Here is a 23,762-nt window from a genome sequence, read left to right on the forward strand (position 1 = left end):
ATCGTCCCTTCATAATTTGATTTAAATCACTTTTGCAATAAGGCAATATTCTGCTATAGTGATGAAATAAAATAAAGCCTGTTGCTGTTGTCTTTGTTGACTCGTTCTACTTTTAAAATGCGTCAGTCCTTTGAAGCCGTCTCAACTCCAATCCGCTTCCTATACCCGACAGACTACAGATAACAATTTTACTAACCTCGTCTTCTCGGACCTCATAGTAAGTGATATATCCTCGTTCTTTGCCTTTGACTGATCTATGGCCCATGGGCTTTGTGTTAATTATTAGAGTCATACATAACTTGGTCCAGCTTACCCTATAGAACCCAAACTCGATTAGTAAGAGTTTTGTATATCCTTCCGGAGTATTTGAGAACCAAGAAGATACTACTTTAAAATTCCCAACCATATTTGACCAGATGCAGCTTTGCATCAGTGGAGGGAAGATTCGCATCTGAAAAACATCCTCTCGTGCACTCGTTTCCCACAGAAAATTAAAAAAACTCTTCATGCAGTAAGTGCATGTACCCCTCATTTCCTGACAGCAAATTGTAATTGTCTATTCCTGATGAACAGTTCTCGAGAAGCTGTGGTGAAATCCATCCTGTGTGGCGAGATATCCTACACAAGACAATCTTTTCCATAGGAGGCGTTTTCCAGTTGGTTGGAAACACCCTCCGGGGGCTGGGAGGACGACTCAATAGGGGACCAGTTGATGTTATTCTGACGATAATGACTGGATTATTAACGGATGGAGTTTATTTTATAATGTTCTAGTACAAAAAAAATTCTTGATTCTGGGCGAGAATCGAGCATGTATCAGCAACATGAAGATTACCAGGCTCAATGTACGTATTTACGCCATATGCCTGCACGATGATGTTTTGAATTGAGTTCTATCACTTGATGAACTCCCCACTAATAACATTAATATTCCTCCGCTGGAGACAAGTTACGCACCTGCCGAAAAATTGGCAGGATTTAACTTTGTTTAAAGAGACGATAGCGACTTGTTAAAATATATCAGAAGTCTTTCATTTCTATTTGAGTTTTTCGCTTGGCCTCATATCAGCACATAATAAGGACTCAATAACTTCCTGTCAGGTCGATTTTTTTTACCGCAACTCAAAAACCACAATTAGCTTTGGTTAACCGAAGAAATTTCGTGATTTGCACCTACCTACTTGGGCTGTATTCAACCAAACCGTTCAAATCCTACCGAGAACTCTGGAAGAATCAGTGAACACCAGTGTACAAAGTACGAATTTACCCAGAACTGCTCCCTAAAGGTTCAAGTAATGAGCTCTGCATGGATGTAAGCTTAGTAATTTCATTGCAGGTTCAGCGCGGACAGTACATCTTTTCATTTTGTATCATACCAAGTATTCACTACAAATTATGTCTTCAGTGATGTTCTACAAATATTCGACGATGATTATTGCTACAGCATACAGTCTGGTACTTTTTTTTAACACTGTGATTTCAGCACAGGAAAACCCAACCATTCCGTTGGGTCTTATCACTAATACATCTTCAAATACAAACTGGACTAAAATTTTTCATGATGCTTTGAGACTGAACGACAAGCTGTCGCAAAAAGTAAAGTTTGAATTTATAGCTGTTTCTAAAACAGACTTGAACTCCTTTGGAAAAATTCTAGATACGCTGTGCCATGAGTTACTGCCACGAAAAGTTCAGGCAGTTTTTCTTGCGACCGAAGGTTTAACAGTTTACAAGTTCACGAAAATGTTGGCGGTTGTTCCCCTGCTAAGTTTGGGTACAAACAGGGATTCGGCGATGGAGAATCAGGTTAGTTGCATGCATTTAGAGACGAATATAAATCAGTGTCCACCAGTCAACGGCGTTTAAGTCTAGTGGAATGCTATTCCTACTTCTTAGAAATTTTTACATGTACGACTTACATTTCACCAGGCTGACCAAAAAATAGAGTGCCGGTCATTTCGACCACGGTCATAAACAGTTAGCAAACCTTAAGATTAAGTCAAAAGTGTGGATTCTGAAGTGAAAAAAGGTCAGTAGTCTCTTGAAACTGTTCGCAAAGATCAAAGTTTGGAAATTTTTTTTTGGCGAAAATGATCATGGTTCGGAAGCGCGATTTTGCGAGAAAGTGCCTGTGAACCTGATTTTGTTGCGTGGTTTACGTTGATACCAAGTAGCAAGACACATCTTTCAATATTTATAGATAAGTGCAACGAGTAACCCTACTTCGAAATTTTATCCAAGCCTAAAGTTCTAGAAGAATACAATGTCTCGCCTGAAAAGAATGATAAAGTCGCTGCTTACAAAGTCAGGTGATATTTGTGATATCAAGTGATATATTTATTTACCTATGCCATTAATCAACTCAGTAGATGCTTCGTTGTAATATCCTAACATATCATATTTTCTGAACATTTTTCTCGTCCATTAGGAGGTGTATTATAACTACAAATATCTTCAACCTCCCGTAACTCAACAATCTAAAGTGATTCAAGCCACACTAGATTTTCTGAAAGTTAAAAAATATTCTATCGTGTATGAAATGCACACAGAAAACGAGAAGCTAGCTCAGGAGGGTTTTTCACCGGATACAAATCAGAATGGTTATGTCTTCATGACACCGCTCGTATCCAAAGGAAAGTATGCTGACTTCACTACACTTGTGGTTCAAGTTACAGAAGTATTAACTAAGATTAAAATCCAGGAAATCAAAGTGATCGTTTTGACCTGTGGGGAAGAGTTGGTAAGAACTGTTTTTAAGATTGCGACGAAGTTAGGGATGGTTTCCGAAGATTTTCTTTGGATTGGAACGGAGGCAGTCATTCAAACCTTAAACGTTACAAACGATCGGCATCAGGACATGCCGATTGGCATTTCAAACTTGATCGGAGTTAAACTTAACATGTCGGAAGAAACAATAGGTAAGAAACAATAGGTAGGGACAATTTAAAACTCTTAATTAGCATAGAGCCCTCGTAGATAGCTTCACTATGTACGCACTTGGAAAAAATTATTGAATTATTAATTTTATTATTGTTGAAATTTATTATGCAGCGTTGAATTCAGTTAGTATAAGTAATAACATGATTTCTAGCGCAATTTGGTGTCAATAAGCACAAGTAAACTTTTCAAAGACAACAAAATTGCACGAGTCCGAAAGGCAAGTGCAATTTGTAGTCTTTTAAAAATTTACAAGTGCTTATTACACCAAATTTTGCGAGATAAATCGTTACTTGTTAATAATGTACAGATAAACATCACAAAAATTCAAGACAGATGAAATTTTGAAAGCGTGCGCTCGCTATTTATATACATGAGAATGCACTCGTTTTCAACCAATCAGAAGCGCGTAATGTTTTCATGTACATTGTTATTATTAATTTCATTATTGTTGAACTTTATTACACAGCATTAAAAGCACTACAGATTCTTGCTTCTTCAACACAAGTTGACTCCAATGAATCAGTGCTGACTGTTCCACTCCCAAACGGGTCATGTGATGGCGTGTTTCATAGGACGTCTTTTAAAAAGTTGATAAGGTAAGCGTTCACTAAAGATGGCTCTCATAACGCCAATAAGTTAACAAAATTTCCAAATTTTGGTATTTATAAATTCGTAATTTCATGATCTTTCCACAGTCCTTGTAGACCGACGACCCAAAGTTTGACGTTGAATCAGCAAGTTGTCAGCGATACTTACGACATTTTAAAGCTAGAAACTAATCCTGTGTTAAGGCAATCTTGGAGGAAAATTGCAACGTTTCAAAATAACGGAAGCTTTCAGTTTGAAGAAAACTTTCTTCCAAAATTCGATCCCAAACCTGGCGTTGCATCTAAGAGTCTTCGAATTGTTGGTATCGAACACGGTCAGTACCTTTATAAGGCTGGCAACGTGACAGGCTGCACCGAACATGGAGAGCATTGCACGAAAGAAAAATTACAACACAATTCACCTCAGCCGACTTGCGAAATAGGAGTCCCCTGTTACGAACACTCCAACATCTCGAGCAACAGTTCACATCAGCCGCGCGTCTTCTGTGTATCTGGTCTAATGATAGACTTACTGGGCTTGATACAGGACAAACTAAGCTTCTCCTATGAACTATACCTCGTACCAGATGGAAAGTACGGGGCCATAGATGATGTTACAGGTCTGTGGAATGGTATGATAGGTGAAGTGTTGTACGGTAAAGCAGACATGGCATTAGGTACTATCACGATCAACGCACAGCGCAGTCAGGTAGTGGATTTCACTACTCCCTACGGCGAAGTTGGAATTGGGATGGTAATTGCCAACGGTGTTTCTTCCAAACCTTTCATAACTATGGAGTTTCTCGAACCGTTTGGAACAAGTTTATGGTTTGCTATCTTGTTATCCATTCTGACAATTCTTGTTGCCTTGTGGTACCTGGACCGAAAAACAAATGAGTTTTATATTAATAGCAATAGTTATTTTTCGAAAAGAGCAATCACAGAAAGCTTGAGTGAGAAAAAAAGTATAACGTTCTTGGAGAGTATGTCTTACACGTGGAGCACACTTGTGCACGTGCCAGCGGGAAGTGGTTTTCCAAGAAGCTTGAGTGCTCGCCTAGTGTCTATCTTCTTTGCTTTTGCCATGATAATCCTGAGCAGCACATATACCGCAAATCTAGCCGCTAATAAGGTAAAAGATGACGCTGAGCCACCAGTAACAGGAATATACGACGAAAAGGTACAATAAAGTTAAAGAAACTTAAAGCTTATGCATCTGAAAGGGAAGGGATGTGAAAGGCAAAAACACGATGGAGACGATAAATTAAGGGAACAGCTGGGAGAACAGTTGTGAAAGACAAAATGGATGGAATATTGAGTAGTAGCACTCCTTCCCATCTCCCACCTTTGCTTGTCCACATTCGTCTTAGCCCCACTTTTCCTCTTCCTTTAACCCTTAAGACCCTAACATCAGTATGCATATTCTCTATACTGTTCTCTATACATTTCCTACAGTACTTGCAAGGAGCATTTGTCTAACAACAATAGTTTCTTCAACTGGTGATCATGTCTTTTATTCTCCCATCCTTAATGTTTGAACCAGGAGTGATTTTATAAGGAGAAATGAGATTTTAGGCACTCTTAAGGGTCAAAGGTTTAAGCCCCAAAAGTTTACCGTTATAACAGTAGGTGCAACCCCTCGTGTGCAAAGAAATACTGAAAAATTATTATCTCATGCTTTTCGTCATATCAGAATGGTGCCTTCTTATGGTATGTGTACATGGAGATAAATTTCCTTTATCTAAAGCAACAGATTGTGGCAAAATTTGTATGTACCAGATAATTGTTTGACTTTAATGTCATACCGACCCAGATATGCTGACTTTCATTTATTTTTTTTTTTCTCCTTTGACAGATGATTAACCCTCCCCCCGGTTTCCACTTTGGAACTCTGAAGTCGAGCAGCACTGAAGCCTACTTCAAGTTTAATCGAGATCCGCGCATGCGTAGAATCTATGATAACATGAAGCATTACAACGTGGAAAATGTACATGACGGGGTGGCAAAAGTTAAATCTGGGTAGGAGTTCCATATTCAGTTGTATTGGTTTACTTCAGAACACGCATGATCAAATGTAGCTTTATTCGGAAGATTTCCTGTTGTACTGAATTAACACATAAACTTCGAATTCCGTAAACAAAATTAAAAAATAAAAACAATACATGTAATACTTAAGAAATTTACAACCGTATAGCTCCTTATTATCCCAAAAAAGCAGAAATAACAGTTTAACCGAAAATTATAGACGGGTAAGTTTCTAAAGAAACAGTGGTACTGCGTCGGTGGAAGAGTATAACGGGGTAATTTAGTGTTATCAACTGAGTAGATAACGCGAATTGGCCACCTCAAAGTGTTTCAAAGCTGACGTTTCGAGCGTTAGCTCTCCATCAGAGTTAATGAACTAAATCAACTGAAAATTAGTCCAGTGGATATACGTGGTTGCCGAGTCTCCTGTTTATTTATTTTCTTCTCTATAACCTTCTAGCCTGTATGGAAGGACCTAGCGTCCATGTACAATAGCGGGTAATGCTTATCACGGTTATTGGTACTCTCATCTACAGGGAATTTTCAGTTTATATCGACGACCACCCTTATCTGGAGCATTTGGTCTCTTCGCAACACGACTGCTCCTTGAGAATTGTGGGAGAGCCTTTTGGTATCTCTGGATATGGACTAGTACTAACGAAAGATTCCTCTTGGACCCAGGTTTTCTCAAAGAGGATTCTCCAACTGAGTGACGAAAACGCGTTGTCTGTTCTTTGGAATAAGTGGCTGGTGCGAAAGTGTTTGACAAAAGAAGACTTTGAGAGATCACCACACAGATTGTCTATGTCTGATCACAACGGCGTTTTCGTGCTTGTCGCTGCTGGCATCTTTATATCAATTTTATTTTTAGGCATAGAGCGTAAGATTGCTTTTTATCAGACAAGAAGGAAAATCATCGCAGAAGAATCGGAAAGAAATGAAGACTACGAGTTATCTACCACGACTCCGAGAAAGGAAAGTAAGATGCAAAGCAGTGTTTTGGACGACGGGTCATCACGACGCAGTTTTACTCCTTCGACGACGACATATTCAAACTCTGTGCTACAGCTTGAACAATGTGATAACCAGCAGCAGCAAGAAACAAATAGGTTTAAGTTTAATTCAGTTTGTTAGCCGATAAAAAACTAGACGAGTAAAATATAGGAATGTCAGCCACTTTCGTTAAAACAATTACTGTAGAACCTTGGATAGCAGCCACTTGAACCTGCTGCGGCCATGTTGTGTTGTCCTGGCAGACGCTCTCCACTTAAGCTCTTATCTTAACCTGTTAACAACAGTCACCCCCTCTAAACCACAACGTGCTACAATGTCCTTCTTAGTGACCAAACTGACCGAGCTCTCCAACGACCAATTGACCACCGACTGACAAACAATGCAAAAATACGTGACAATGCAACTCCCTCTAACATGCAAACGACGACAGGTTTATTTTGTTAACGAGAAAATGCTACTTAACGCAAACTTTTTACTAACTAATGGATCTATTAAGCCTCATTAGTTATTTCAAGTTGGCATATTTCTTCTGAACATCATTATTTCTTTCTATCTTATTGATAGATTAGGTTATGTTTTGTATTTAATACTGCAACAAATAAATTTTAAACAAAGGAGAGCCAGCCTTAAAAGTATCAGGTTTAAAAAAGCTCCTCTACCTCTTGTTAGTTATTTTCCTCTGTCGTAAAGACAACATCAGTGAGTCAGTTAGAGACTGTTCAATTTAGTCAGAATGTATTACAGAATGTAAGCCATTAAACAGGTTTTTACATTGCTTTCCTTTGATAAAGCATGCTTCATGCTTAACAGGGCAATGCGAGGGTGTCCAGACACTCAGAGTATAGCCTCACAAATGACAGAGCTGTAAACTAAGCATCGAAAATCTAATTCATCACATTTGAGAATTTTAGCAAGCTTGAAGTCAGTTTTGTAAAACGCCAATACACATCGACATTTTAGGGTTTTCTGACCACAGCAAATGTGTGTTGAGAAAAGGAAAGCAACCATGTAAAGCAATTGTAACTTTGATAAGAAAGGATGACACTGTCTCTCTCGAAAAAAAATTCAGATTCATAGAAAATTAGTAGCCACGCGTGTTACAATTTTCATGTGGCTCTCAACTTTTGCAAAAGCGTGACATTCATTACCTCATAGCAGCTAAAGGACTTCTTAATTTTCACCACAATACCTTCTTAGTAGACACGTTTCTCCTCAACACGAATAATATCGGACAAATTGTTCATTCGTTTCTCAACACCACCATTTTTTTCTCCTACCGAGGAAGAAAAAGTGGCCTCGAAGTTTTTCATAACAGAACACGACACCAAACCATCAGTTTACCTACCAAGACTTTCGTTTTCGTAAAACTACGAACGAAAATTAAACTCATTTTTCCACCCTCTTGAGGATTTCAGAACAGAAAGTATGAAAAAAATATTCAAAAAACGTTTCCCTCAGAGCGTGGAAAATCGAAAAAAGAAACAAAAACTAAGATTCCATTCTCGATGAAGAAATTAAACCCGTTTGTAACAGCACGGAAGAAGAAATCCTCCGCTCTTCCCTGTTCTTGCTCAGTGACACCATTCGGAAGGCCAGGTTACATAGTGAATAGCAAGTTATTTTCGGTTATTGGGAGATTTTGTTTTGGTGAATAGCACTAAAAATGTGTGCTTAAGTTTGTCAAATTCATTCATTCAGATGTATTAAATCGCAAGGCTAACACTTGAACTCGGCATTGTAATCGACGATGATCAGTTTCAATGGAAAACACTGAGAGAACCGCGGCCATGGAGATGGGATTGCCATTTTTCGCTGGCAGCCCGTTGAAGTCTTCTCAATTTAACAAACCGAGGATGAGACATATTTCAGATCGCCACCCTAAACAACTTCTGGACACATTAGACTCTCTACGGCAATGCAGAGAATTGTGTGATGTTGTAATTAAGGCTGGTAGTAAAACTCTCTTTGCTCATCGAGTGATTTTGGCGGCATGTAGTCCGTATTTTAAAGCCATGTTCACGGGCGAAATGGCGGAAAGTCGGAAAAAAGAAGTAACAATTCAAGATGTCGATGAAACAGCTATGGAACTCCTGGTTGATTTCGCATACAGTGCAGAAATTATTGTGGAAGAAGGCAATGTTCAAGCCCTTCTTCCTGCCGCTTGTTTGCTTCAAATCTCAGAAATTCAGGAAATATGCTGTGAGTTTTTAAAACGCCAGCTAGATCCTTCGAATTGCCTCGGTATCAGAGCTTTCGCTGATACTCACTCTTGCCGCGAGCTGTTGCGCATTGCCGACATTTTTACTCACCATAACTTTCAAGAAGTCATAGAAAGTGAGGAATTCTTACTTTTACCGGTGACACAATTATTGAATATTCTGTCCAGCGACGAACTTAACATTCGTTCCGAAGAACAGGTTTTTACAGCGGTCATTAACTGGGTCAAATACAGCGTTTCAGAGAGACGATGTCACCTTTCACAGGTCTTACAACATGTCAGGCTACCACTTTTAGGCCCTAAATTCTTAGTTGGTGTCGTTGGTACTGATCCTTTGGTAAAAAGTGATGAATCCTGTAGAGATCTTGTGGATGAAGCCAAGAACTATCTTCTTCTGCCAGAGCAAAGGTTGCTTATGCAAGGACCTCGGACCAGACCTCGAAAACCAACTAAATGCACAGAAGTGTTGTTTGCTGTGGGAGGCTGGTGTAGTGGAGACGCCATCAGTAGTGTTGAACGCTATGAACCACAGACAAATGACTGGAAAATGGTGGCCACCATGAGTAAGCGACGTTGTGGTGTGGGTGTGGCCGTTTTGGACAATTTACTGTATGCTGTTGGAGGTCATGATGGTAGTAGCTATCTCAACAGTGTTGAAAGGTATGACCCCAAAACAAACCAATGGAGCAGTGATGTTTCACCAACTTGCACATGTCGCACCAGTGTGGGTGTTGCTGTTCTTGATGGGTAAGTTGTTTGGAATAAGAACAAATCACGTATTCGGTAGCAGATATAATAGAAACGACCGTGCTTGTTAATAAATTAAATGAATATACTGGTTCAGGTATTTAACCCAAGTTAGATGGAGGGAAGTGAACTTACAAGAGCTCCACTTGTACAAATTGTGGATATAGGGAAATGCATAATGAAAAATGTTGTTAATACTTAGGTAAACTTTGTCTATCCCACTTGCATACTTAAGTACCTAAGATGATTCTGCTGTTATTTGAAAACTAAGCATAAGATACAAGAATGTGTGTTGAGTAACCACCATAAGTACACATGACAGACTGCTTACCATTATCACATGATCTGGTGATTCTTGAGTAGTTTTTTCTCTTAATGACTTTTTAAATTCTAGTTTGATTTGTAATAATTATTATTTTTAAGCTTGCTTGTTCAAAGGGGTAAACAAGAAATATATCACTGAATTTAAACCAACTTTTCCAGGTACATGTATGCAGTTGGGGGGCAAGATGGTGTATCATGTCTGTACATTGTTGAAAAATATGACCCTCAAGATAACAGATGGTTTCGAGTTGCATCTATGAGTTCTCGCAGACTTGGTGTTGGTGTTGCAGTACTTGATGGTTATCTGTATGCTATTGGTGGCTCTGATGGTACCTCACCCTTAAATACAGTTGAAAAATATGATCCTAAAACTAACCGTTGGAGCCCAGTGGCACCCATGGGAACACGAAGGAAACATCTTGGGGCTGCCCTCTTCCAGGATAAACTCTATGTTGGTGAGTGTTTAAAAGTTTGCTTTATTCTAAATTATCTAGTGGAGTGAAGTCAGGGTGTTGGTGAGGGAGCAAAGTTCAGATAATTTTCAGGCATGATTATCCAGCTAAATTTTGAAAGCCTTACTGAGCTATTTTTTTTATTCAGATGTGGAGAGTTGTTTCCTGTTTCCTGTTACTCTACACATTTCTTAATGAGAACCCTGTATTTAAAGCATAGTGCATATTATGGGGAACATACCAATACAAACGGAACAATTGAAAAAGGTCATACAATTCATACAGTGTGATCAGGTTAGCAAGTTTGTTGCGAAGGGAAATGGTGTACAACCTTATTGAATATCTGTACCTGACCATCTGTCAAAAGTTCTTTGACTAAAGTGAGAACATTATTTTCCCAATGGCAACCAAATCTCAAGTAATTTATGTGCACTGTGAAAATGGTACTTCTCTTAAAGAATAAAGATAGGAACAATGTTATGTGACACTTCATCTCAGCTGTTGTGGTCATCACTTAACTTACAAAGAAGTAATAATATTTCAACAGTATTAAATTCACACAGAATAAACCAGCACTTAGTCAGTGAAAACTTCCTTACAGGGTCTGTTTTACTATCTGCAGAATCAAGAAACAATTTTATAACTGAATACTTGTTTTCATTCCTCAGTTGGAGGGCGAGATGATGCAACAGAGCTCAGTAGTGCTGAATGTTATGATCCTAAAACAAACCAATGGTCACCTGTTGTGGCAATGAACTCTCGCCGTAGTGGAGTTGGTCTGGCAGTTGTGAATGGACAACTTTTAGCTGTTGGTGGTTTTGATGGTACCACTTATCTTAAGACTATTGAAGTGTTTGACCCAGTGTTAAATCAGTGGAAGCTTTATGGAGGGATGAACTATCGTAGGCTAGGTGGAGGAGTAGGAGTCGTAAAGTTACCACTTAGTGATGCGTTTGGATGTTAAAGTGAATTGGGATAAAAAAATGAGTTGATGTTTCTCTGTCTTTTGGTGTTTGAATTTCATCAGTTGACAGAACTGTTGTGTTTGGTTTGATAGATGCTCAAGAAGCACCAGTTCAGACAATTTTGTATCATTAATCATGTTGTACAAGGAGGACACCAGCATGAAAAGGATAAATTTAATTTGGTTACACCAGCATTTAATGGATAAAGATAAGTTGGTGTTATCCATAAAGTATTAAAAAAAACAACTGAAGAACAGTGTGATGATAAGAAGTATAGCTCAAATGGATCTCCTATCTCTCTTGTTGCAATGACGAAAGTGTCAGACTCACTGATTTTTCTTTATTTGGGCTCTTTTTGTTTCATTAAAAATGTGCAAAGGAAAGTTATCCCGATCCCCCATAAATCAAGGTTATGGTCTACAGTTCAGTGTGTGTGTCTGCTTGGGTGTGCCCAGCAGAGTGTTTTCTTTGTATTCTGAAGACATTTGAAAATTTTTGGCCTGTCATCAATTACAATCATTCCTCCTTTTGCATGACTCAGTGTGAGGTTTCAATTAGTATTTGTATCAAAACTTTGTGCCTTAGTAATGCCAATATAGACCAAAAGTTGTTCAGAAAAGTTACCATACAATTTATATAATATTTTTTTCACATGTTAACATCAAAATAATTTGTTTTGTTTAGTTATGTCTATTTTTTGTAGATGATGTTGGCAATAAATTCTTTCATTGAGGTAACAAGATTAAGCCACAAAGAAATGCAGAAAATTAATATAAGATCTGTCGAGCCACTATGCAAGCTTTTCATGACATACACGTATATTTGCAAAGTAATTTTTCTTGCATTCTGCTCTCATTTGGGTATTTTGGGTTTTCACCTTATTTATTAAATCAATGTAATCTTGATACATAGACAGCATTCTGATTGAAACTAACTAGGAGACTAATCCAGCCTTGGTGGTGTTTTCACACTTAAATTTGTTATCAAGATTAACCAATCACCTAACATTCTCTGTGAAATAAAAATTGACTCATTCTTTACTCTGTTGTGTTTAAGTTTGAATACTAGAAGTTGGTTTGTAAGGATGATAAGGTTTTATATGGCTTATGGCTGGAAATACCTTTTCACTTTGATACTTTGGAAACATCTCTGCATGCATCCTCCCTTACCAAAATTTTTTTTTTTTTTTTACATTTGCTTTCCTTTGTTTTTGCATAATTACTCCACTTTTCTAAGAAACATTACACCAAATTTTTTTCCTTTGTTCTATCGTGTCTGAATTTCACTACCACCAGTTCTTCAGTTTGCGCTGCTTCCCTTTTCTAGCTTGGTTTGAGCAGTGAAAGTCTTGTTCTTCAATATCTTAAACTTTTTCATAAATAAACCCTTTGGACACTATACTTCTTCATACACGATATACAATGATGGCACGCCATTTTCCACTGACACGCTACTTTGTGCGGGTTCAGTTAATCACAAATCCCATCATGCACCACGTTACGTTCTCTTTCGGCTGCCATCATGGTAGGTTGGAGTTTGAGCGTAGGATAGTGTCGAAGAAATCCGCTATAATCTTTGCATCTGTGTCATCATCGGTGTTATCGTTAATTTAATTGTTGTTTCTTAAGATGTGAGAAGTGATCTCTGCCTTTATTTCGTAAATTTGCACACTGTGCAAATTATTCAAGCCAGTTAATAAATGTACAGTCGAACGTTACGGATTTCGAAAAATATAGGTTTCTACTTTGAATTTTTGCATTTCTCAGGCGTTTGAAAAAAAAAAAAAAAGAATTTTCTGAACAGCAAGACTAAACTTACAAGTTCCCATTTGGCTGTGGAATATCAGAAATTTCGCGAATGTTATTCGATGTCGTTTTACTTTCGAATTGTTAATACTACTATCATTATTGATGTAAACGGAGATGGTTAACTTTTTAGTGATGTCATTAAAACTAATTTCAATGTCCTCACGTTAAAATATTTATTTTCGCATAGGCCCTTGTAATTCCCGAGAAGTTTCAGCATATTTTGCGTGTACTGAACACCAACATCGATGGAAAACAAAAAATTATGTTCGCACTAACTTCCATCAAGGTCAGTGGATAAAACAGGAGAGGATGGCAAGATTTTCATGCAATCCCATTCTTCATTATGCGTACAGTACTTAGATAAGAGACTATGGCTTTGTTATGGAAGAGTGTGGGCTTGTGTGGAAATCTTACCGAGAACATAAATGTTCTGTATTTGGAATTAGTGTTGTACAGTGTGAAGATCTAGTGTCGCATTTGAAGAGGGCCATAAACAGAGTTACATTGTATAGTAATCATTATGGAATTTCTACATAAGAAGCATGGTGAACTGTGAACACCAGAAATATTCTGGGGATGTTTTTATGTCTTGAAGAAAAAGCCAACTAGCTGTTGCTCTAATAACAGTGGTAATCAGTTTGTTGTAAACTTTTTTGTGATTGTTCAGTATGCAGTGGACTTGTCAAAGGCAAACAAACTTTTTCAGGGAGTCATGAGTTGTACAGTTTCCACAGTCCCTTGTTAATGGTAGTTTCCTTATGTTTACTCTAAGTTTTTCTTTGTTTGTCCCTTGTGTTAACTAACATTGTGATGAAAAAGTGACATTGTAGTGTGTGCTACATTAGTACTGTGCAACAAACATGAGGAAATTGAAATTTCTCGCAGGGTGTGGGACGAAGGTATGCCAACCTTGTGTGTAAGAAGGCTGACGTTGATATGAACAAACGTGCTGGAGAGCTCACAGATGATGAGGTAAAGCTTCATGGACAGAATTAGTAAAATTTACATTGCCACAGGGTTTTTAGATTGAAAAAAAAAAAGTAGCAGGATAACAATTGTATAGGAAGAGGAGAATGTTCAATTTATCAGGATGAAAAATAAGTGAGGCTGTTATAATGTAATTTAACAAGATAATACTGTTTAATAGCCAGAGAATTCTTTGTTCTCTGATATATATTAACACCCTGTAGTCAAATGTTCTTATTTGCTTATTAGTAATTGATAATGGCTCCACACTACCAGAGGTTTTTCACTGTGAGATCTCAACAGTGTATATTTTCATTAATTCATGCAGAAGCATATTAGACTTACAGTTCCAGTTTGCTTTGCACCACACAAATTACTGTCTAGTTGATAACCATTAAATTATCCTACTCAGCAATCAATTATTTATCCAGCAGGTTGTGGTTTTCAGCTTTAAATAAACCTGACCTGAACATAATTTTCAAACTTGTGAACTGAATTATCTGACTTCTGTTCGTGACAGTAGTTAGTATAAACTTAAATCAGTTGGATACAATGAGGTAAAATAGGGTATTAATATTGTTATTTGCTAAGAGGTTACTGTACATGGGTAAAGGTAGCTTCTGTTTGGCTGCAGGTGGAGCGTGTGGTAACTATCATGCAGAACCCACGCCAGTACAAGATTCCTGATTGGTTTCTTAATAGGCAGAAGGACATCAGAGATGGCAAGTACTCACAGGTATGGAAAATTGAACTGAACTGGAATTTAATCTTCAAGGGTTTTATAGAAGGGTTTCATTTGATGTTGTAATTTGTGTTTTAGATCCTTGCCAACAATCTTGAGAGCAAGCTCCGTGATGATTTGGAAAGGTTAAAGAAGATCCGTGCTCATCGTGGGCTCCGTCATTACTGGGGGTATGTTTTGATTTGAGTTTTGTGGATATCAACATGACTATTGCTCATAGGGGCTCATCTGGTACCAACACCACTCAGAGCTCAATTGGCCATTTTAGGTATCTTAAAATTCCAACTTGACTCATTGGGGGAATAAAACAAAAGAAATTACAGAGAGGTTGAGGGATGAACAATTAATTTCTTTTCTTTTATTCCCCTAGCCTTGGAGCCACGTTAGAATTTAAAGATATCAAAATGGCCTATTACATTGGCATTCAACATTTTGATCTCTGACAAAGTCATTTATACTTTTCCTGGACTGGTGGACAAGTTGTAGATGAAATGTACACTGGTTATAAATTTCTGTGGAAGCTGTAGAAATGTTCTATTTCCATGTTATGTCATATAACTTTCAGTGATAGGAGTATGCCAATCTACCCATATCCTAATCTATATCCTAATATATATCAAAGTTGTAGAAGTGTTCTTTTGGCTGAATGGCTGGTCCCATGGATTGACCTTCTCTCTAGTCACTTTTTTTCATGCAACGGAAATAAATTAAAAGGAAGCACTGAATTAGAAAGGCCTAGAATAAATATGTTCCTTTTTTTTTTTTTTTTACAGTCTGCGTGTGCGCGGTCAGCACACCAAGACCACTGGTCGCAAGGGTAGAACTGTTGGTGTGGCCAAGAAGAAGAACTAAAAGTACAATGTTCTGTGAATTGTAATAAAGAACACTTAGATCACCAACTTCACATGTCTCTTTTATTTTGCATTTTTCCACACTGACCTGTGAGAGTAAATTAAACTCCATCAGTAGTTGGACTAGTCAGCAAATTTGAAATTAAAAGTTGCAGAACACTGCTGGTAAATCTAACACATGATCAGGTGATTTCTTTTATTAGGCTTAAAATTGACAAAGATTCAACCATTTATTTTACAAAAACAAACTGCTCTATTAATAAAGTCATTTCTGCTGATTGACACTACTTTGCTTTAGAGTGCAGAAATCTATCTAATGCAGAAAATGACTGTACAGATCTTTCTTCACTAATTTTCTCTGTTCTTCTTTCTTTTCTTTTCTTCTGCATTGCTTGTCTGACTTTTTCCTGGAAAAAAAAACCTATGCAATTATACCAGAGTAATGACAACCAGAATATATAAAATAAATAAAAAATAAATAAATAAATAAAAAAAATTGATCATTTGTAGTAACATTCCCCTAATCGTATTTTCCCCACACAGGAATAATTCTACTTAACTTTCCCAAACCCTTTTCTCAGTGATTCCACTTAAGAAAAAGTTCCACTTTTAGAATATTTTGGTAGAAGTGACTACCTTTTAAAACCAAAAACTAGCATGTGACATGTGGAATAAGTGGCTGTGTCAGTTCTTGGAGAATAGATCTGATATGCAGTCAATTGAAAGGCATGTCAATTTAACAGAATGAACCCAAGGAGGAGAAATGAATCTGTGTGGAGATTTCAGTGGTAGTTTGACCTATGAGAACTTCGTGAAGTAAAATAAATAGACTCTACTGCAATCTTGATGTGATACTGAACAGATGCAAGTTTTCTGACAATGGGCCATTTACCTTCTTCTCTTGTTCTTCATGACCCTTCCTCCTTAGATGATGCTTTCTTGAAGAGCTACGACCTTTCATTTTATGCCTTGGTTCAAATTTCTCATCTGAATGCTAGGTAACAAAGAAAAGGTAGATACAGTTCATTTGAATAACTATTCATTGCAGATAGGTTGTTGGTTGAAATGTAAATTTTTAACCAATATGAACATATGTAAGAATTTCATCTGCATCACTTGTGCCTTAGAGTTGCACCTTCAAGTAGTATCTTCTATTAGCATCTTCTGTACCTACCTCCTCATCATCATTATCATGGTCATTTGTATTTGAACCTTTTTTCGGATAACTAACACGCAAGATATCCATTGGGTTTAACGTTATTAATTCTGGCTGAATCTGCAAATTAAAACAAGGTACAAACAGTGAATTACAAGTGAAACAAAATAATACAAGATAAAAGAGGGGATATTACTTGAAATCATAATTCCTGGTGTGTTTACCATGGACAAGATACTATTTGATTAGTAAGCTTGTTTTCATTTTTCACCTTTTCTAACAAAGCCTTGACTTCAAACTCCTGTCTTTGCTTTTTGGTTTGGTAAGGATTGGCCTCCAATGCATCAAAGTTAGGTTCACCAGCACCTAAAGAGAAAAAAAAAACAATAATGTGATACAAGAACATTATAGATTGGTATTACAGTGGATTTCAAATGAACTTTCCATAAAAGATGAAAATCCACGGCATTGAGAAAAGGCTCCTGTTAAGCCTGTGTCCTTCTGGCTATCACCAAAGGCAAAAAAAAAAACAAAAAACATGTTGGAAATATTGTGTTTTCTCCACTATTTTATCAAGCAAGAAAATGTTCTGACTTGTTGATAAATTTAAATCTGTGACTAGTTTGAATAAATTGAATAAAACACATCTACCTCCCATTTTGTTAATCATACAGATTAATTATTTACTCGTTTGCTGAATGATATCACAATATTGATATTGATGTTGGTATTGAAGAAAGAAGCAGCATAACACAGGTGTTGTGTTATAATTATTGAAAATAGTAATTTGCCCATCCTTGGTTCATATAATAATTCTGTCCATTGTACATTTAACCCCTTCACTCCAGATCTCATTAGTAATTCTTCTTTCATCAGCCATAATATATAGATTTAGGGAAGCCTAAAAAGCAAAGCTTGCATTTTTTTCCCCACACATCTCTTCAAAAAAACTTAAGCCCCTATTATGGATAAAGTGTGTGGTAATATTGATGGATTTTCATTCGCAACTTCTCCGTGTCCGTGTAGAGGACTGATTATAAGATAGTGCCCGTGGTACAGTTGGCCGTGCATGCTAAAAGTAGCACCTTGTATGGTTGGTCATACGGCTGTACGGTCGTACATCCAAATTTTTTCAGCTTGATGGGATACTACTATTTTGTATAATTATGGGGCTATACTTTGTGAGCTCCGCTATGAATTGTATGATGTTAGTTTGGAGAATTTGGTATTGGATCAACTAATAATCCCCTACCTGACATTTTCCTTAATTCTCATCAAAAGTCTGCTTGATATTTCAATGACATTGTGTGGAGAAATTCTGTCTTGGTCCCTCATAAGAGTTGAAGGAACAACAGTCTCACCTGGTATAAGTAAGCTGCCAAATCCTTTTGAGTGTCCAACACCTAAAACATCTTCAAATGGACAGAACTGCATGCCATGAACAGTACAGGAGGGAAACATATGAGACATGTAGGGAGACTTCTGTTTTTGAGTGAAAGCATCCCGCCATATCTGTTTGCAATAACAATGAGAGAAGCTAAGAGTGAGCTCAAAATTAAAATTAAGTCTACCTTTAACCATAACATCAGTATCCACATTCTCCACACTCTCCTTTATACATTTCCTTTGGTACTGACAAGAAGAATTTGTTTAAAATCAAAGCTTCCTAGGTTGGTGATCATTTCATATGTTTTTATATGCTTCATAAAAGATTTACAGTATTATTGTAAGGAAATATTAAATCCTGGTCACTCATACTGGTTTTAAAGAGTTATAACTACATTGAGGAATTAGAATAAAATGTATTTAACTCCTATCCCTGAGCATACTTCATCAGGTTTCTCAGACAGTTTTTTTTTATTTAGTATCTTCTTAAACTTCAAAGTAAAGAAAGAAACTGTAGGTCTGTTTAAGTGTTTACTCCAATACCCTTGGCTTGAAAGTAAAAGCCTGGACTAATGTTGATGTGGAATCTAGTTAAGGTAACCATAACTAGAATCAACATCAACATTAGTCCAGGTGTGTATTAACCACGCAGCAGCAACATGTTTGATAACATGAAAAATCAACCATCATGATTTTTAGACAATGAAAATACACTTTGTGGCAGATAAAACATACATACAAAATAAAAACAAAAAAGGAACCAAAAATAAATTAAAAACTATCAAAAACCACTACATAGACTCCAACACCTCTTGACTTTACTTAATTTCTTAACTCCCAGCAGACCTGAATATGTGGTCCATGACCCACAGCAAGCAATCCTCGTTGACTGATAGCAAGACAACTTGCTGGGGTAGGAGTATAATATGTGTGAAGTTCCTTATATGTTCTTACATCCCAGATCCTCATTTTCCCATCTAGACCAGATGTTGCCATGTAACTGAGTTTTAAAAAGATTCATGTGGTAAGACAGTGTTAGAATGAAATTCAAGTAACATGCTTTCAAACTACTGGCATGTTTACTAATATTTTTCTTTGTTTACAAATTATAATAACATATATCCGGAAAAGCAGGAAAAAGGTTATCAAAATTAGGTTATAAAAACTTTGCTGACAGCATGCTATGTAACTACTAAACACAGGTCACCATATTGGTAACTATTCCCCAAGTTTAGTTCCAATGGCCACCAAATAGTTGCTGCTTGGATACTGACTGTGAAACAGAGAACTTGTTGATGATTAAGACAATATGCAGTGATTCAGACAATAAGTTCTCCTCTTCATATTAGGAAGAGTTTTTCTGTTCTGTGCAAAGGCTACATGAACTCTTGTACCCACGTATAGGCCACACTGCAAACTTTCAAAGGTGGTATTTCATCAAAAAAGTGTGGCCTATGTGCGGGCAAATACGGTATGTAGAAAAATGAATAATTAAAAATTTAAATATGATAATTTGTCCACATTTGATTTGTCCTTGGTTGAAAATTCTTTTCCTAATTTCACATAGTCTGTCCGTATGGTAATGTAAGATTCCCACTGTGAAAGAAAGATAATTTTACCCATAGCAAGGATAACTAAGGGTAACTGAGTGAAGTATGATACTTTTTTTGGTAATGAGTGCTTAACTTCTATCTAGAAATCTCTGGTTGAAAAAGATGTATGTACCACAGACTGGAACAATCATGAGAAGAACAAATGATTATCTGCTAGGTAAAGAACTTCCCTCTCTCACTTTACCATTAAAAAAAACCTCAGCCAAGCCAGGTATCAGAATATAATCCCAGGGGGATAAGTTGGATATATTTTTTCCAAGATAAATTTTACTTACTTTCCTTTAGTATCAATGGCAATTGACTGTACAGGTCCTCTGTGGCATAACATCTTAACAAGAGGATCTTTTGTGTTTGGGGCCCACATTGTTACTGTGCCTGAAAACAACAACAAGATACCTTAGTTTATAACCACAGCTTGCAGACAGACATAATTTGCATAGAATGGCTGATTACAAAGTAATAAACGAGTCCATTCCATGCAAATTCTCCCTTGGTAACTAAATAGCAACACATTGATCTTCAAAGGAAAATATTACAAATAAAATTGAAATTGCTGAAACAGAGGCATCAAATTTCTTTTACACATGGCTTAAAAATTTGCCTTCCAAAACCAATATCAAGAAGACCAAACAACTTTCTATAAGGACCAAATTGCGATTCTTAACAGGTTCAAAAATTCATATATATTTTTTTCCCAAGTAAAAAATACCCCAAAATAAATCAAGTGTCATGCTGTGTATCACATCAAATATGACCAAATGGTCTCCTTTTTTTTTTCCTTTGGCTGTCTGTTTCTGTCCTAGAATGTTAAGGCCACAGAGCAGGTTGGCAGTGCACAATTTATTCAAATAACCAATAACCGTTTACACCTTAACATCAGTATATGTACTCTCCATACTGTTCTCTATAAATTTCTGAAGGTGCTGACAAGGAGAATTTGTTTAACAATCAAGAACTTCAATCTGTAGTTGTTGATTGTTTACATAATTCTCATGTTTGTAATGCTTGATCCAGGGATAATACTGTTTGGAGAAATAAGATGCTGGTCACTCTTAGGGATTGAGGTAGTTTCAGTCCTCATCCCATTTGGGCTCACTTCTGTTACATGAGTATTTAGAAGTGTTCTCCTCCACTTTATTATATTTGTTTGTAACAGTATATTTACCATTGAAGTGTCCCAAATGAATGACTGCATTGCAAGGATTTTGAGTCATACAATCACACTTCCCTAGTTTAGAAAACAATTGAACAACTGGTTTGCCTGTTGATACATCTTGATATTTGAGAATTCCATGGTCACCCTAAGAAGAAATGTAAAGGTATGAAAGAATATCATAAAGAGCAATTAAAAAAAGAGTTTAGCTCGGAATATTTAAAAGCTTGTAATATTAGCTGCTGATGATGAACATTGTTTAACCCTTAAAATCCCAAAATCTGATTGTTTAATTCTCCCTTCTTACTGTTACACTTTTCCTTGAAAATAAGTTACAGGAATTAAGTGTTAGATCAAGATAATAACTTTCTTCTACCTGATAACTCTGGGTATTCTCATTACTTGTTAACTGGTAAATGTATGGTTAATTATAGGGAGAAGTTACATATTAATCACTTCTGTGATTTTAAGGGTTAAAACAAAGGAAGCTAAATTATATGTCTGAGTTCATGCCAGTAACAGTTTCCCACTTTCTCTTGACAACAGACAATTTCATTGATAGCAAATGACTTACCACTGAAGCCAGAAGAAAGTGATATGGTAAAAATTCTAATCTATTGACTTGGTTGTGATTCTTAAGGCAATGAAGTTCAATTCCATTATTGTCATAAATAAAGACATTTTTCTTTTGGGCAACTGCAAACATAGTTTCAATATGCAACCATCTGAAAAATACAAAAAGGACACAATAAAATGATGAGGTGGAAGACATTTTCACCAACAGCCATGAGTGTAAATCAAAAATTTTCAGTGCTGCAGACTAAACTTTACCTGACATCTCGCACAGTCTCTTGTACATGAAATTCACAACCAAGTCTCTTGTTCTCCCAGTCCATTGTGGCCAGATGACCTTTCTTCCCACCAATAAGAAGAAATCTAAAAGTCCAGGAAAAAACATCCACTTCAGGCAGTTAATTTCTAAATGGCAAGAGTACTCAGTACTTATCAAATCATAGCCTAAAAACTAATAGTGTTTTACAAAGCTCTTCTGGGTCTAAAACCCTCAAAATCTTGTTCAATATGCTTTCTATCTTCTAACTCAGCTAACCAGGTGGTGTTTACAAAGAGATCAGTGATAGAGGCCTTTGATATTTGATAAATTCATCTAAAAAGAGGAAGTAAACTAAGCATTTATATGTAGCCAATAATGCCTTAAAAGAAAGTTTTGTCCACCTTCCATTACGAGTGTAATTTATTCTGTAAGGTCCAAATGTATCCAGCTTAAGCTCAAAAGACTTCTGGGCACTTGCAACATCAACAGCATTTACAATATCCCTTTGTTTGAATTTAAATGTTTTCTCCAAACCCTCTGCCTCCAAAAACCTGCCAAGCAAAGACACACACAGAAAATTAAACAAACATAATAAATAACATCACAACTAAACAGCCTGCGCTTGAATGCCTCCATCTAGTGTTCAAGATCCTAACCATACAAATATCGTGTTTGTAGATCTTGCTCGAAAATATAACCTGCCCAAAGACAAACTGCTTGAGAATTCTAATTAAAACATGAAACTGAACAATGAGGCCTCTCTTTCTACCATAATAATCCTGTTTGACGACGTAGTGATGCATTAAAGTAACAGCAAGAGTTCTTTCATACCCAGGTTGCTCTGTTAGAAGAATTTCCGATCTAGCCGCCTGTATCGCTGCTTGTTGATGCTGTGATTCATATGACTTAAGTTTCCCACGCAGCTTCTTGTCTTTTACATGCTGATGGGCGAGAACTTTCAGGTTAGTTTCACAGTAAGAAGATGGCACTTCAGCACAAGATCTAGACAATATCTCGATTCAACAAAAGTTAAACCACAACATAAACTAAAGCTTCGTTCGTTTCGCTTACCTTGAAACGATTTTGCTTTCCTCGGTGGTATTTCTGTAGTTTCTTTTCGTCCACTGGATATTCATCCTTACCCTTTTTCTTGCTTACTGCCTCCATTTAAAAAGATTCCTTCAAATCAATTAAGTTTTTATTGAGAAATCAGATTTGGAAGCTAACCACATGTGTTACCTGGCTTCGTCCGCCATATTAAGTTCCTTCAACACACCGCTGGTTTTTGGGGCCTGCGGTTACTATCAACCTCATCCTCAGATCCCCGCCACTTATGGCTCAAGTAAAAGGAAAGGAAAATTTCTGCTCGAATACGCCACGAGACATGTGCAGAAATGGTTACTGGCTAATTCCTGCCAATTAAAGCTTTTATTTTAGTCAGTCTTAATTTCACTAAAACGGCAAAAATGTCTTCTTGTGTCTGCCCTCGCTCGTGATAAAGAGTTTACAAAAGAGGCAAGGAGATTAAAGCGACTTGAGTCAAAGGTAAACAACATTAAATATCAAATACTTGAATCTCCTGACCTTGCAGGCGAACATCTTCAAATGTTGTTAGGAGAAATAAAACATAAATCAGAAAGCAGTGGTCAAAATTTTTTTGTCTTCCTCAGATCAATGGTCAAAATTTTTTTGTCTTCCTCAGATCTCTGTTACAGACAACCTTGTAGACAGAAGGACCCACTCTCCAACAATTTTGGGAGATGATGGGAAAATCTCTAGCCTGACTGCAGCGTTAGATGAAGGGGGCTGCAGACATTAAATGCTGCAAAAATGTTGCATCAAGCCACTGCCAAGAGTATGACACCAACTTATGCAGTCTCACGGCAGTTTTGAATGAAAGTGCGTCAGTTTCAGCATTGAGTGATGCAATGATAAAGTGCACTAAGTTCACAAAGATAGTTCTTCCTAAAATTGCAAAGCAGG

The 23,762-nt window shown here is 37.0% G+C and overlaps 4 protein-coding genes across 4 annotated transcripts; 3 read left to right on the forward strand and 1 right to left on the reverse strand.

Annotated features, from left to right (window-relative positions):
* Positions 1–811: 811 nt before the first annotated feature.
* LOC131772685 (glutamate receptor ionotropic, NMDA 1-like) lies at positions 812–7,091 on the forward strand. The gene is made up of 7 exons (XM_059088646.2): positions 812–845; positions 1,484–1,806; positions 2,429–2,918; positions 3,407–3,536; positions 3,636–4,707; positions 5,383–5,546; positions 6,089–7,091. The coding sequence occupies exons 1-7, from the start codon at positions 812–814 to the stop codon at positions 6,684–6,686; spliced, it is 2,811 nt and encodes a 936-aa protein (XP_058944629.2). The 3' UTR covers positions 6,687–7,091.
* A 1,091-nt stretch (positions 7,092–8,182) lies between these two features.
* LOC131772670 (kelch-like protein 20) lies at positions 8,183–12,312 on the forward strand. Its single transcript, XM_059088631.2, has 3 exons — positions 8,183–9,531; positions 10,015–10,310; positions 10,976–12,312. The coding sequence occupies exons 1-3, from the start codon at positions 8,327–8,329 to the stop codon at positions 11,269–11,271; spliced, it is 1,797 nt and encodes a 598-aa protein (XP_058944614.1). The 5' UTR covers positions 8,183–8,326; the 3' UTR covers positions 11,272–12,312.
* Positions 12,313–13,210: 898 nt separating this feature from the next.
* Positions 13,211–15,687, forward strand: LOC131772655 (small ribosomal subunit protein uS13). The gene is made up of 5 exons (XM_059088613.2): positions 13,211–13,366; positions 13,966–14,052; positions 14,681–14,782; positions 14,867–14,958; positions 15,562–15,687. Exons 1-5 carry the CDS (start codon positions 13,343–13,345, stop codon positions 15,638–15,640), a joined length of 384 nt encoding a protein of 127 aa, XP_058944596.1. The 5' UTR covers positions 13,211–13,342; the 3' UTR covers positions 15,641–15,687.
* Positions 15,688–15,816: 129 nt separating this feature from the next.
* On the reverse strand, positions 15,817–23,058 carry LOC131772653 (uncharacterized). Its single transcript, XM_059088611.2, has 13 exons — positions 22,851–23,058; positions 22,611–22,720; positions 22,181–22,330; positions 21,779–21,883; positions 21,522–21,672; positions 20,960–21,095; positions 20,070–20,169; positions 19,028–19,181; positions 18,157–18,307; positions 17,067–17,161; positions 16,814–16,915; positions 16,532–16,633; positions 15,817–16,046 (listed from the first exon to the last, which is right to left on the reverse strand). The coding sequence occupies exons 1-13, from the start codon at positions 22,944–22,946 to the stop codon at positions 15,924–15,926; spliced, it is 1,575 nt and encodes a 524-aa protein (XP_058944594.2). The 5' UTR covers positions 22,947–23,058; the 3' UTR covers positions 15,817–15,923.
* Between the last annotated feature and the right edge of the window lie 704 nt (positions 23,059–23,762).

This window comes from Pocillopora verrucosa, chromosome 4 (genome assembly GCF_036669915.1).
Source record: "Pocillopora verrucosa isolate sample1 chromosome 4, ASM3666991v2, whole genome shotgun sequence".
NCBI lineage: Eukaryota > Metazoa > Cnidaria > Anthozoa > Scleractinia > Pocilloporidae > Pocillopora > Pocillopora verrucosa.